We start from the raw sequence: 14,691 nt of genomic DNA on the forward strand, positions 1-14,691 counted from the left end.
CCGTGTGGTGGCTTTCACTCTTCACTGCGCTCCAGGCAGCTGGTGTGGGAGGCAGCCGGCCTGAGCTGGAGGATGGATAGTGACTCCCTCACTCTGAGCTGGGGCCCACTGCTTTCTGCGCACACCTCACTGCCTTGGTGAGGCCCTCCCCTGCTGTCTTCCTGGCTTCTTGTTTCTCAACTGTAAGGGCTGTGCTGGGCCTGGTGGGGTCAGGCTTGAAAATGATCCCACAGCATCGGGAGTGGGCAGACGGCAGGGAGGCACGTGAGGCTCTGGCTACCACCACTGCTATCTGTTATCCTTGCTCAGAGCACGTATGGATCGGGAAGCAGCAGGAAGGCACAGAGTCCTGGGTGTTGGCCTTGCTGTCTTCTAGGTCTGTCCTCAGAAGAAGTGGCCAATCTCAGCCTTAGTAATGGCCTCATCAGCTACAGAGGTTAGGCCATAGAGCAGGTATAAAAGAAGAGGATGTGACCTTAAGGCCCAGGCTGCTTGTGGATGAACCATAGCATCCATACAGAGAAGCTCCCATTGACTTCCTCCCTTCTCATTCCTGATTGAACATGCCTAGGATGCAGGCTTTTCTGTTTGACTTGATAAATGTCAACATCTAGAACTTTCTGCATAAAGTTCTTAAGTGTTATATGGCTGGGTTGTCTTCCAAAGTCCCAGCAGATTCTTCTGTATGCATTAACCATGTCTGGCCCATGTGCATGTTTATAGGATCTGGAAGGCTTGTGGGCTAGGATGTACTGTCTTCTACACTCCTTCCAAAACTATAGATTAGTGCTAGGGCCTCAGACAATTGTCACTCTGACTGTTGTATGTCACTTAGACTCTCTGGCATGGAGACAGTTCCCAGTGTCCTGTGGTCAGATGCTACTGGACCCCCGGAACGGACCACAATCTCCAGGCTGCCAACAGAGCAGAGGTGGTGCTCAATTTCAGCAGAGGAAGGGTTAGGCTATGTGGACCGTCTCTAACTGTGGGAGCCACTGCCCTTGGTTGTTTGTTCCCTGTCTGGGTGTTAGCATCCCTTACCTTTGTTCGGGGTGGGGATGAGAGTGGTGCACGTGAGCCCTACCCCTTGCTGCTTTCACTGGCTCTGTTCCTGTGTCACTGCAACTCCCCCAAAAGCCATTGGTCTAAGAAGACGTGAGCTGTTTCTGGTTCTCACCCTGGCCAGCTGTCAATGTAGCTTCCACATGGAAGGGCAATTAAGGTGGTATGGATTCAGCCCTTGATGCTGGTTTTGTGGTCACAGTCACACATCTCGCTCAAGGAAAAGCAAAGGTGAGGCTGGCCCTAGGCATTCCCGGCTGGTGGCCTGACACAGACCCAAGGCTTGTCATAGCCTAAGGGCCAGAGGCACTGCATTTGTAATTTTTGGGACTTCCACCACCTAACCCAATAGTCTGGGTGATGGAGGACTGTGGAGCCTGCTTGGCCAGATCACAAGGTCTGGAGGCGCCCGGGTGAGCACTTCACTGAGTCTCAGGGAAGTGGCAGGTAATTCTGCAGTGGGACCCAGATTATAGCAGCAGTTTCTTTCCCCTTCTTCCTTCCTTCTTTTTTTTGTTGTTGTTTGTTTGCTGAGACGGGGTTTTCAGTGCAGCCTTGGCTGTCCTGGACTCACTTAGTAGACCAAGCTGGCCTTAAACTCACAGACAGCCCTCTGCCTCTGCTGGGATTACAGGCATGTGCAGCTCCCCTTCTTCCTTTCACAAGCCAGGCTCTATCAGGTTCACACACTCTTGGGTTGTTCATACTTGGGAAGCAAACTCAGCCAATCATGTATCACAGACGCTGCGTGGAGGTGGAGGGGTTTTTAGGAACATACTAGATCCTGCTGGCTGCCTCTGAGGAAGCGCGTGCATATGGAGCAGGCTTAGAATAGAATCAGCGGCAACTGTAATTAAGGTTGCAAACCATACCATGCCGCTAAAACACAAATTCTCTGCAGCTGTTGTGCTGAGAAATTACCCTATCAGCCGGAGTTGCTCTTCAGATTCTGTAGAGGAAATGCTTTAAAACTGACCTCACAGGGGGACGTATATAGACTCTTCTGTAGGAGACGATCAAGATAGAGACTGAGTCTCGGCAGACCACAGCTTCCTCAATGTCCTGTTGCTATGGGTGACGGCGGGAGCACATGGAACTGAAACGTCTGAACTTTTCTAACACGCACAGGCATGCTGCTGTGTTGGATGGGGTTTTAGATCCAGGTGCCTGGCTCGGTATGGACCTTTCCTTGTCTTAAGATGAATTTGGAAAAGGGGCTGTCAGATGACTCGGACGTGTTTACTGACCAGCAGGTAAGTCGTCCAGCTGCTGTGTGCTGTGTATGTGGCATCCGGGTTACTGCTCTATCTTCACCTGTTCCGGGAATAGTAGTTGTGGAATTGCCAGGTGCTTTGAAGTGTATACTTTGAAGCTGCTCTTCTTGGGCGGTGAGAGCCGTGGAGTGAGTGCACACTGAGCAGCACAGCCTGGGCTGTTCAGCAAGGCAGAGTGAGTTCCTTGGATGAGTGCAGGACTCAGACCACAGTGCAGGGCTGGCTGGCTGTGTGGCTTCTTGGATTGCTGGCTCCCTCCTAACCCCTTGGGAACCTGTCTGAAAGCACCAAACATTTTTCTTTTAGTTACCTAGGTAATCCTAATCACTCTTAAAGATGCTTTTTGTTGAAATGCAGAGTTTCAAGTGCATAAACATTATTACCATTGCTTTTCTTGTTAAATTACTAGTTTGTAGCTCACATTTCAAAATATAACAAATTGGCTTTGCAGGAACATACAGACAACAGCCAGAGTTTAATGTTTGGTTATTATAGGCGTGTACAAAGTTGCACGTGTAATAGAATAGTTTTTTCTTTTAAGTTTTGAGAGAAGGCAAAAAGAGCATTTTTCTTTTTCTGACAGTTTTGTGTTGATAGGAAGATAAAAATAAATTTAATCTTATATGAAAGATTATCATTAATTCCTGGGTACTGATTTCAATTTTTCCCTTTCCTGGGAATTGCTTAATCTTTCTTTCTAATACCTAATCCACACTTCCTGGAGGAGAAGCTGCTAGACTCTCAGTGCCAGGTGTGGGTGTGGAGTATCAGGGCATGGGAGGACTGCCGTGCTCTTCCTTCTGCAGTGGGGCCAGAACTGTCCCATGGGTCAGGGGTGGGTTTCCAGGGTGGGACAGCTCCCACTGGGTTGAGTTTGTCTAGGTGACATCATTGTGTTTGAAGTAGCCACCACTTCTTGCTTCTTATCTTTTTATTTCCCAACAGGCAGCTGGCCAGCTGATTCACTCTGCTGGCCAGGGGCCGAGACAGGTGCTCCCCGCCCCTTTGATGTTGGACGTAGGGTGGAGAGATGGTTCTCAAACCCTAAGTCTCAAAGGAATCTCTCTTTCCTTTTCGCTTCAGCTTGTTTGTCTTTAAAATGGGGGTTCATAGGGTTCTGTGTATAGTGCACATGCTCACTGCAGTCTTCCTTAAAGTGCAGGTGCCTGTGCTTTCTTCAGCTGGAGGCAGGGAGCACTCTAGCTTTCCTGGGGTTTGTCCAGTGTGTTTCAGGGCACATGGACAGCCCGATAGCAGTTAGACCCAGAGAGACAAGAGGCTCTCAGTGGCCAGAAACCCTGACTGTGGCTTCCTTGTCTATGCAGATTGGGAGCATTTGTGCCTTTGCCATACATGTGCTGGATTGTATGACCACTAGGTGCTTTAGTCCTGGACGCTGGTATGAACTACTTGAGGAAACAGTAAAACCTGCAGTCAAAAGAAATACCATTTATCACAGAAAAGGGGCATTTCCAATTTGCTGGCACCTTTCCAGTGTCTCCCTTCTCCTGGGCAGTCTATTGTGAGTGGCCATAGTGCCCAGAAACATTGAGGCTGCCTGTGGAGTGAGGTGACAGTACAGCACAGGTGGGATGCCATCCTTCTTTCTTCCTCGGGCCTCGGATGTCAGGACTAGTGAGTTGGGCCATGTAGTCATCAATGTGGGAGAGTACCCATTAGGTTGTATTAGGTTATGCTTAATATTTGAAAACAAGAACTGGTCCTCTAAAGAAAGTGAGTGACTTTTCTTTCTGGGTGGCGTGGAAGGCCCACTGTCTCCTTGGGGTGTGAGTAGGGACTTGAGTGGGTAACTTGTACAGGCCGTGCACAGGCTCCTGCTGGGAGCTCTGTTGGCTATAATTGTGCCCACACCACAGTGAAAGGCCTTTTGAGTTTGGGGAAGGCAGAGCCTTGTTGGGACATCATGAGGGGAAGTAAATGACAAGGAAGGAAGATGAGAGGTGTCAGAGGACTTGGGCTGTGTGGCATGAGGGGTGGCTGAGATTCTAGTGTCTAGAGTGTTCGTTGCCTCTCATTTCCAGAACCTTCTTCTTTGTCTTCATACTGCCTGCCCTATGTGAGAAGAGACTGGGTGTTCGTGAGGGCCTGTGACTGGCAGCAGTGGAGCGGGCAATGTGGGTATGCTTAGTGCTGCTAAGTGCCGCTCAGCTGCCGGCAGCCCCGGGACATGAGGAAAGCAGGAGGCCCGTCTTCTGGTGGTGTGTTCGAGGCTGCCTCTGCCTGGCTCTTGCTGAGCCTCAGTAGGCTGAGCTTGAAGAATATTGTGGAACATCCCCCGCTTGAGTTTCTTTTTTAGCCAAATTAAATTGTTTTGCTCATCTGCCATCGAGTACCTTTTGTAGGGCTCTGAAGTGATATCCTGAGCAGGGCTGAGCTTGGTAGACCCCCCCACCGTGTTCTGAAGCTCACAGCAAGGGAAGCCGGTCAGCTGCTCGTGGAATTGAAGAAGCTAAGAACCAGGGAGCAGCCAGTGCTGGAAACATGACCAAGTCACCTAGGCATACTCAGTGTGTTCACATGAACAACTTGCTTGCATTAGGGCAGATTTAGGCAGTCCAAGCCATTTATGTGGGCACGTGAGCAGATGTCCGCGGACATATTTTCTTAGTAGTAAAAAGTGAGATAGTAAAAAGCTGCCTTGATGTACAGTTGAAGGAGTGCTGCTGACATGGGTCCAGGCTGTGGCCACGAAGGCATTGCAGTGGGAGCCACAAGAATATGCTTCTGCAGAGGCACATCCCTTCTGGGTCCTGCAAGTCCAGCCCCTCCGTCATGGAATGTGTTGTCCTTACCTCTGTCTTTGTCAACGCAGGCTTTGTTCCAGACCTTGAAACTAAGTCACCTACACACTGCCACCCCCAACCTCTTCATTGCCTCCCTGGGCCACCGAGCCCTCAACACGTCTGTGTCTCCCCCTGGATATCTGGGAGCCCCATCAGACTTGACTCCTCTCCCACCACTATATCTGCTCCCTAGCTCAGGAAAGATTAGCCTCTGCCCTCTGACTCAGGCCCAGACACTCTGATCCTTCACATCAGCAGCTGTGAACTTGACCCTCAGACTCCAAGCCAAGTTCACTTGTTCTCACCTCCCGTTGCTTTTACCTTACTTTGGTTGTTGATCCCATCCTTAGAGTCTATGGGCCTTTGACAGCTCTGTGGACAGGGACTTCCCTGAAGGGCTGTGTGGGTTGGGTTTCTGTGTTCAGTTTCATAAGGAGGGCCTAGCACCTCAGGTACAGGTACATGGCTGTGTGTGAGTGTGGGCATTCTTGGCAAGTGTTTCCCTACACACTGCCCCATCCTGATCACAGAGACTGCCTGTGGCCTGTGCCTCACAATTACCAGAGGCCAGGGCGGTGCCTAGACAAGGAAGGGGCTTCTGGGAGAGGGACAGAGATTTGCCTGACTTACAGTAGGAAGCACCAGGACAAAGGACTGGGTGCATGTTCCCACTAAGCATCACTGCGGGTGAACATTTTAGTCAGATGTGACATTCAATGCTGTGTTTGTGTGTGTGGTGCTTGCCATGCGTCGCCTTGTCACACAGTGCTTGTCTGGATCTTTTGAGGGTTCAGGGCAGTGAAAGGAGCATCGATGTGACTGTGAAGCTCTGGGAGAGACACACTCATTAGTGTCCCTCACCCCATGTCTCTTGACTGTATTGAAAACAGAAAAGCTCTTTATAGTCTCGATCTTTCCCTCCCTCCCTCCCTCCCTCCCTCCCTTCCTCCCTCCTTCCTTCCCTCTCTCCCTCCCTCCTGTCTCTCTACTGCTCCAAGTCCCCTCCACATTCCAAGTCTTTTTCCCCTCTGAGGTCCTGCTCGTTGAGTATCTCCTGGCAGAAATACGTAGAGTATTCCTCCACTGACTTGATACCTGCTTTGGCTCTTGGATCACAGAAGTTCTTTCTTGTTAACTTCCAGATGTGCGCCTGATGTGTGCTTCTTCCACCTTGCTCCAGATGAACATTTTCTCCAGCTGTCCTTTTATTTAAAATGGACAAGGATGTACTGTGTGAGAGCATAAAGAGAACTGGTAGGCAGCAGGTTATAGCTACAAATACTCTGTTTTGGTGCCAGGCCAGCAGTGCAGCCCAGCCCTCCGCTGGGTCTCCTTTGGAGGTGTGGAGCCGTCTTTCTGATTCCATAGCCAAAGAGCCCCAGAGCAGTCAAAACCTGGCTAGGTGTACACACATGGCAGAGGGTAGCAAGGGGAGCGCGCCCAGAGGAAGTGCCAGGTAAGGGAGCTTGCCAGGTGAGGCTGCTGTGTGATCTGGGGCATAGCTCCACACTAGGTTAGAGCCTACAACCAGCAGGGAAAAGGACTGGCTCCTTCTTGGTGGCCACCAGCAGTCCTTGGACCACCCCTGTGTGGGAGGTAAGTATATATTCCTCTAGGACCAGTGACCCTGAATGTACACATGTCCACACACAGATACGCATGTATACACACACACACACACACACACACACACACACACACACACACACACACACAGATGTTGACATATACATAACACACTGTTCCAATTTGATCTCTGCTACTGTGATAGAAGAGCCTGACCAAAAGGGTTTGTTTCAGCTTACACTTCAGGTCATAGTCACTACTGAAGGAACCCAAAGCAGAAACAGTAAAGGCAAAGTCAACCAAATGAAAAGACAGTCTCAGCCAGGTGTGGTGGCACATGCCTTTAATCCCAGCACTTGGGAGGTAGAGACAGGCAAATTGCTGTGAGTTCGAGGCCAGCCTGGTCTACAAAAGTGAGTCCAGGATAGCCAGGACTGTTAACACAGAGAAACCCTATCTTGAAAAACAAACAAACAAACAAAAACCCAAACAAACAACAACAACAAAAACAACAAACAAAAGAAGAAGAAAAGAAAGAAACAAAAAGAGAAAGAAAAGCTGGGCGTGGTGGCACTCGCCTTTAATCTCAGCACTGGGGGGTGGGGGGGGGGGGCAGACAGATCTCTGAGTTCAAGGCCAGCCTGGTCTACAAAGCAAGCCCGGGACAGCCAGGGCTGTTACACAGAGAAACCTTGTCTTGAAAAAGACCAAAAAAGAAAAAAAAAAAAAAAAAAAGAAAAGAAAAGAAAGAAAGAAAAAGAGAAGACAGTCTCATGGGTGGGAGAATTCTTGTTAACCATGTACCCAATAAGAATTAGTAACTGAAATATATGAGAAACCCAAACAGTTCAATAACAACAAATCAAAACAAAAAAAGTTTGCTTACAGCTGGGTTTATTAGCAAAGTGTTTAATCGCAACACTCCAGAGGCAGAGGCAGAAGTAAACAAATCTCTGTGAGCTTGAGACCAGTCTAGTCTATGCAGTGCATCTTAGGCTAGGCTTCATAGTGAGACCCTGTCTCAAAAAATGAAAATAAATAAATGGTTCTTGCAACATGGCAGAGGCACTGGTTTTCTGAATAACATCTTCAGACCATGTCACATGTGCCATCATCAGGGAGATGCAAACACAGTATGACGCTACCTCATGCCAAGGGCAAACACATGGGCAAGGGTGGCGGAAGGGACAGCTTGGCTCCTGGTAGTAAGGTGGGCATCAGTATAGCCAGTGTGCAAACAAAGCGTCAAGTTCCCTTAGAAATGTCAATCTGAGACACAGCACCAGCCTTATTCACACAGCCAAGATACAGAAATAACCCAAGTACCTGCTGATGACCAGTGAAAGATGGGTAAAGAAAATGTGGCGTGTATGATGGCTGGGTGTTCTGCCTTCCAAAGAAGATGCTGCCATTTGTGACCACACAGAGCAGAAAATCTTACGCCGGTTGAACTATGTCAGATAGAAAGACGAATCCTCTATGGTTTCCCTGGCATGGCGGAATCTAAAAGAGCAACGTCCTGAAGCACAGTAGAACAGTGGCTGCCAGGGCTAGAGGGGGTGGGGACAGGGAGACACCAGATCAGTAAAGTACTGCAGCCCAAGGATGCCCATGCTCGTTGATGTGGGCGCAACTTGGGTGACTGAGAGTGGATTGCCCTCACAGATCCCTTGTAAGGTGAGAATGCACTCTCTTGGTTGTGGTGACCGTGCTACATGGGGATGTAATTGAAAAGGATGCTGTGCACTTCAGATATATAGCCATGGTCTTTACCCTTGTAAGAAAACTGCAGCCACCATCCCACAGGGGCAATTGACTGATATCGGTTCTTTATGGATAGTTTGTCTCTTCACGTGTTATACAATGAAAGTGACAGACCTGTGACAGTACTGTGGAAACCGCTCACATTGTCTGCAGTGGCACTGATGACATAGCATTCAGTTTCTCACCACAGGTGACTGTACTTCTCACAGTTAGCCCACAGTGTCTTCCTTCCCATGCCCTCAGGAGGATGAGCTACACCTCTGGTTATTCTGGATCCTCCTGACCTCCCTCCTTCAGGGACACAGGCCAGCCCAATCGGGTCCTGGCAGCACAATATGACTGTTGTGCTGAGCCCATGTTGTGTATGCTCCATCCCTCTACTGCCCCAGGAGATAAATGTTCTGGGAATCACAGGGTAAAAAGTCACATTAAACTGCAGGTGACTGGTGTACCACTGGGCCAGCATCTTTTGGAACTGTTACTAATCCCAAGGAAAAGAGAAGCATTGGGGATTTCTGCCTCTTCCCATTTCCTGTGCCTCCCTGACACCCAGCTCCCCAGCTCCCACTACCCTCTGTCCTTCTTTTAAAGGCACCATTCATTTCTTTATGGTTTCATGGCTCTTTGTCATCCTGTTGAGACCTTTCTAGTATGTGAAACTGATTATGTTTCTATTGACTCCCTTTTAAAAGATTCATTTATTTTTATTTAATGTGTATGAGTGTTTTGTCTACATGCATGTCTATGTAGCGTGTGTGTGCCTTTTGCCTGGTGAAGTTCTAGACAGTTGTAAACTACTGTATGGGTACTGGGCATTTAGCCCTGGTCTTCTGGAAGAGCAACCGGTGCTGCTACCTGCTGAGCCATTGCTCCAGCTCCTGTTTCTCCTGACTCTTGCCTGTGTGGGCCTCCCTGGGGTAGGACAGAGTGTGTGCTTTGGTATCACACATATAGGGGCTCTTGAAGATGGGGTCACACTGTTGCCTCCCAGAGTGCTGTGTCCTGTGTCTGCCCCAAGACAGCCTCCTTGAGGACTGGGCCAAGTGAATGGAGCATCTCAGATGAGACAGAGTGGGTGACAGGACTGTGGCCAGGCTTACCCCAGGGCTGCTCCGCTAGTACTATGGCTGTGGCTCTTACTCACTGCCCCTGATTCCCTAACTATCTCTTTCCGAGGACTCTGACTTTGTAACAGTAGTAAATTAAAAAGCACACTTGTCTCTGTACTGCCTTTTTCCTATAAATTCAAAGCTGTTTTAAAAATTGAAAGCTCAAGCCGGGCGTGGTGGCACGCTTCTTTAATCCCAGCACTCCGGAGGCAGAGGCAGGTGGATCGCTGTGAGTTCGAGGCCAGCCTGGTCTACAAAGTGAGTCCAGGACAGCCAAGGCTACACAGAGAAACCCTGTTTTGAAAAACCAAAAAATAAAAAAATAAAAAAATTGAAAGCTCATCTTTATAAAAAGGTGTCCCTTGAACTTGGCTTTTGTGCTGTCACATGAACGCTGTGCTGTGGTCATTCTCACCTTCCTTTTTCCCTCATGAGCATGGGGCCTTGAAGGCCATCTTTTCATGTCTGTGGCTTCCAGGCCTCTCCCTCTCCCTAGGCTTCTCGGCTTCCTTACCTGAGGGCTCTGTGTGTTGAAGTTTTGTCTCATCTGTGTCCAGTCTGCTGTGACTTGAAGGCTTGTATTTGTCTTGAGCCACACAAAGTGATACTTTGTTGAAGTTTATACTCTTAAGAGTAATAGGATTTCTGAACGTGCACAACAGCATGGATCTTCCTCACAGTGCCCAGGAGGAGCTGGTTTGGGTACCTTTCAGCCTCACAGTGTGGTGGCGATGACTGGCCACGGCAAGTCCTATACAGGAGGCCAGTGTGCGGGACGGTTGCATACTGCTTGTTGGTGTCCAGCAAAGTGAAAGTGAAGTAGCTATGGGGCTAGAGAGGTGCCTCAAGCACTTAAGAGCACTGGCCGCTCTTCCAGAGGACACGAGTTCAATACCCAGCACCCATAATGCATCTCTAAATTGTCTGTGATGCCCTCTTCTGGGCTCTGAGGGCACCAGGCACACAAGTGGTCACAGACAAAATAACCACATACATAAATTAAAACTTTTAAATTAATTGGATGCACCATGTTGGTGGCTAGGGAACCCAGATTTCCTAGACCTGGGTTTTTATGGGTCCAGACTCTATCACAGGTTGTAGCTTCTATGTGACTTCTATGTGCCATGACAGCCTCTTGGCCGTGGGTGGAGGCTGGCCATCAGGTGAGCCTGTTGAATTCTTCAGCATGTATCATACCAAGGAAGTAATGGGGACCCCTCAGTAACAGCCAAGGTGGAGGAGACGTGGGGTGTAGAATCACACAGGAAGCGCACAAATCCAGTTACCCTGGTGTATTGTGTAGCATATAGGGCAACTATGTCTTATTTATGGCCATTGGTTCTAGGTGTTCCGGTTGGCTACAAGTGGAGTAGCTGTTGGACCTCACCTGATTGGACCTTTTTTTTTTTTTTTTTTTTTTTTTTTTTTTTTTACCAGAGGTATCTTACAATATGCCTGGGGAAGACCCAGATCCAGTGATGAGCCAGGCGCTGCTCTCTTGCTGTCTGTCCTCTGGCTGCCTGTACCTTAGAGGCCCTGTTGAGCTGACACCTGGGTGTTATGGGAAAATGGTAGAACCTTGGGGAGACAAAGCCTGGAGGCATGGGTTCAGGCATGTTGTCATGCTGCAGACAGGAGAGCATTGACACTGGATGCCTTTTCTGAGCTACCTTGGTACTGTGCTGTCCTCCCTGCTGCAGTCAGGACCCCAGCCACAGGCTACGCTGGCTCCTCCTGACTCCACTTACTCGTACTGGGACTCTCTGCTGCCCCTGGGATGCCTCTGCTGCCCTCTGCCTCCTTTTCAGCTTCCTTTTCCTCCTCGCCCCTACCCTGGGCCACTTACCACCTGCTTGACCAAGTGTCAAGTGTCCACATGAGCCCAGGCTGAGCTTCCTCAGAGAACTGTTGACAGTTTTTGTTACCAGAGCATCAGCCTTTCCGCTCAGCAGTTCTTAGTACTCTCCCCCATCCCACCCCAAACTCTCCCCCAGCCTCCCACCCCCATCCCCGCCTTTCCCAGGGCTTTCGGCAACTCTCCCACCTTGGGAGGTGTGGTTAGGGACACACACACTTCCTACCCTGCCTTCTCACAGCCTAGGTCTCACTTTGTGGTGGAGGTAACACCGGTGGGTATGCTGCGCCTGAGCTGATCAGTGTCCAGCAGTGGCAAGCCCCTGCCCTGCAGGGTGCCCTCACCAAAACATCAGTCTAAAGCTGTTATCACAGGGGCTGTTAATAAGACTATGATGTCAGACGTGCTGGGATTTGTTCTTTTCAAATGAAAATGACGGCAACTTCCTCTTACTGGGAGTCACCAGCTGGGGCGGAGTTGGAGCCCCAAGGCTTGACTCACTGTCTGCTTCTCTCAGCGCCTACCTGGGTAGCTGCTGGGAGCCTCCTAGGGCCTTGGGTTGTGTTCTCAATGGAGGAAGTGAAGTGCTGTTCCCTGAATTTTGTCATGAGATGTAACTAACTCATGTCTTTCTCTTTTTTTTTTCAGTCTGCAACTGTGTCTGATGGTGGTAAGTCATATATTTTATTATTCTTATTGCTATTTTCAAATTATGAAAATGTATTTGCCATTTGATGTACTCAGGACAGGTATTTTCTCTGCCTTCCCTTGTGGGAGGGTCTCAGATGAAGTTGGGCGAGGGGTGCTTCCTAATGCTCTTAGCGTGTGTTTGACTAACACAGTGAGAGAAACTCCGTGATAGCCAGCACAGGCAGTGTGCTGGGCTGCAGTGCACGCTCCTGCACGCCTGTGATCAACAAGCAAAAACATGCTTGCTGATCCCTTGTACAACCAGCTTTCAAACAAGCAAGTTCAGATCTCAAAGCACTTGCTGACTTTGGGCCATTCTGGAAGTTTCCTTCTTAAGAAAAGCATAGTAGATGAACTGAGTGTGAGGTAAAAAAGAATCAAACCCTTTCTTTCTTTAAATAATTTTATGTACAGGGTTCTTTTAGTTTCACTGATCAGGAAGGAAAATCACAAGCCAGGTTTCACTCCATTTCTCTGACATCACTCCTGGTTTTCATTCAGTGATATTTAAAAAAAAAACAAAAAACTTGTCTAAAACTATTTGGAGAGTTTCATCTAGATACTCCTCAGGCTTGTAGTATTCTCAGTATGACAGAGAACTTGGTATAATTTCTAGAAACTTCTGTTGTCTCTCCTAATTGCCCATTTCAGGCTGGTTCCTGTCTCCCACAGGAAGGTGCAGGCAAAGCCTCTGGCATTAGGAAGGGGTGAGGCCCAGCAGCTCTGTTGGGGTTACCCTGTGGGAATGGGGGGAAAGATGGCTTGAATTACAAAGCTGCCCATGCCGGAATGCAGACCACAGGGAATCTAAACACAAGTGTTAGACGCATATATTTTAGAATAAAGGGGGTTATATTTCTTGTGTTGTGTACAATAATGATCGTGTTATTTAATCGGTCTTAAGCCAGAAGCAGGAAAGTGTCCTTAATACAAGAAAAGAAGCTGGAGGGACATGCAGCGCAGCCTGGGCCGAGAGGCAGGCTCACAGGGCTTAGTTCCCTCTTCTCTCTTCTGGTAGACGGCGTTTATTCTCGTGGGACATTTGTATACTTGAGAAGTTACAATCCATCAGTTTAATAATATATATTTATTGGCCTCCCAAAATACTTTGCTCTCGATAGGAATTGGGGAAGCCACTTCCCAGCCCCCAGCATCTTATCAAGTTGTCCTTACAGGTTTCCCCAAAAGCTCCCTTCCCCCACTGTGCCTTTCTGAGGAAGTGCTGTCCTGGCCAGGTGATTCCCCTATCCCTGGGGGCTTTCCGCCCTCTGTGTGTCCCCCCCACTCCATCCCCAGGGCCACAGGGCTGGGTCCTGTTCTTTTGTGGAGGGCCTGCTACAGCAGCAGACAGGGAATTTCAGCAATGGAGCTAGGAGCTAGACAGCCAAATGTGCTTTTGTCACTTTTCACCCTTGTATTATTTTCTTTTCTGATTATAAGATTAAAATGAAGACGTTTGACTCAGTCTGTGTGTTACCCCAAGAGACCAGTGTTATGTGCCATTGTTACACTGATAGTGAGGCAGTGTGACTGTCACTAAGTCCCTGGGGCTCAGGCCTGAAGGAGAGCCTCTGCCCCTCACCCTGCTGACCAGCTAAGACCTTCCATTGCCCACAGGAAGGAGCTCTTCCACGGTCTCCCAGGCTGTGCCCAGGCACCTGTGGAGAAGGACTAGGCAGAAGCTCAAATGTTGCCACATAGAAATGTTTTATAGACTTGGTCAGTAGTAGACAGGTTCCCACATGGAGCCTGGGAACCACAGCGCCCCATTACTACTGTGGAAAAATGTGCTCAAGTGCAGGTAGGGATGAGGGGCCAGCTCAGCACTGTGCCCAGTTAGGGCTATGGCTGTCTCCTCATCTAGCCTGGGCTGTGGTTACTAGGCAATCACGCACTCTTCAGGAGTGTCCTGCACCCAGCTGACCATGCTTTTGACATAACTTGACTCTTTTGCTGTCATTCCAGGCCATGGGTAACATTTGGTAACATGTGTTCCTACTTTGTTGGGCGGTGCCACTTAGGACTTTGTCAGAGTGTGCTTTTCACTTGCTCAGCAGGAAAGGGCTTATGGCTACTAGGCACAGGCTGTGTGTTGACCTTCTGTGGAGGGCAAACTGTACCTAGGACAGCAGATCCTGCTTGGAGAAGGGGCATCTCTAGCACTCAGGAACTTTCTGACGATCCACTGTGTTGAAACTGTGCAAATCAAGTATGGGCTGGGGGTGTAGCTCATGGCTAGAGCCCTTTCTAACATGCATGAACCCAGGGTTTTGTTTTGTTTTGTTTTTTAATATGGAACGCTTCATGAATTTGCGTGTCATCCTTGCACAGGGGCCATGCTAATCTTCTCTGTATTGTTCCAATTTTAGTATATGTGCTGCCTAAGCGAGCACAAGCCCAGGGGTTTTGTCCCAGCCCAGGGATGGAGAAGGAAAGGTGGGGATGAGAGAGAGAGAGAGAGAGAGGGAGCGAGAGGGGAGGGTTATACGTGTGAGAGTGTCACTGTTGGTGCTGGTACTGAGAGGAGCCTTCCACCTCAGGTGCAGGCATGGCTTTCACACTGTCAT

General features: G+C 49.1%; 1 protein-coding gene and 1 non-coding gene across 5 annotated transcripts in view; one reads left to right on the plus strand and one right to left on the minus strand.

Moving 5' to 3' along the window:
* Rgs12 (regulator of G protein signaling 12) overlaps nucleotides 1-14,691 on the plus strand; it is a 101,154-nt gene that overhangs the window by 46,454 nt on the left and 40,009 nt on the right. For 3 of the 4 annotated variants that reach the window (XM_051165026.1, XM_051165025.1, XM_051165027.1), the window contains exon 4: nucleotides 12,083-12,104. In XM_051165026.1, coding sequence (XP_051020983.1) covers nucleotides 12,083-12,104 — 22 coding nt within the window. Of the gene's footprint in view, nucleotides 1-1,863; nucleotides 2,316-12,082; nucleotides 12,105-14,691 lie in introns of those variants that run through there. The other variant, XM_051165029.1, reaches the window with a different exon arrangement.
* On the minus strand, nucleotides 14,411-14,517 carry LOC127206072 (U6 spliceosomal RNA). The gene has a single exon (XR_007832760.1). It is a non-coding gene; the product is annotated as a U6 spliceosomal RNA (small nuclear RNA).

Source organism: Acomys russatus, chromosome 22 (genome assembly GCF_903995435.1).
Source record: "Acomys russatus chromosome 22, mAcoRus1.1, whole genome shotgun sequence".
Lineage (NCBI taxonomy): Eukaryota > Metazoa > Chordata > Mammalia > Rodentia > Muridae > Acomys > Acomys russatus.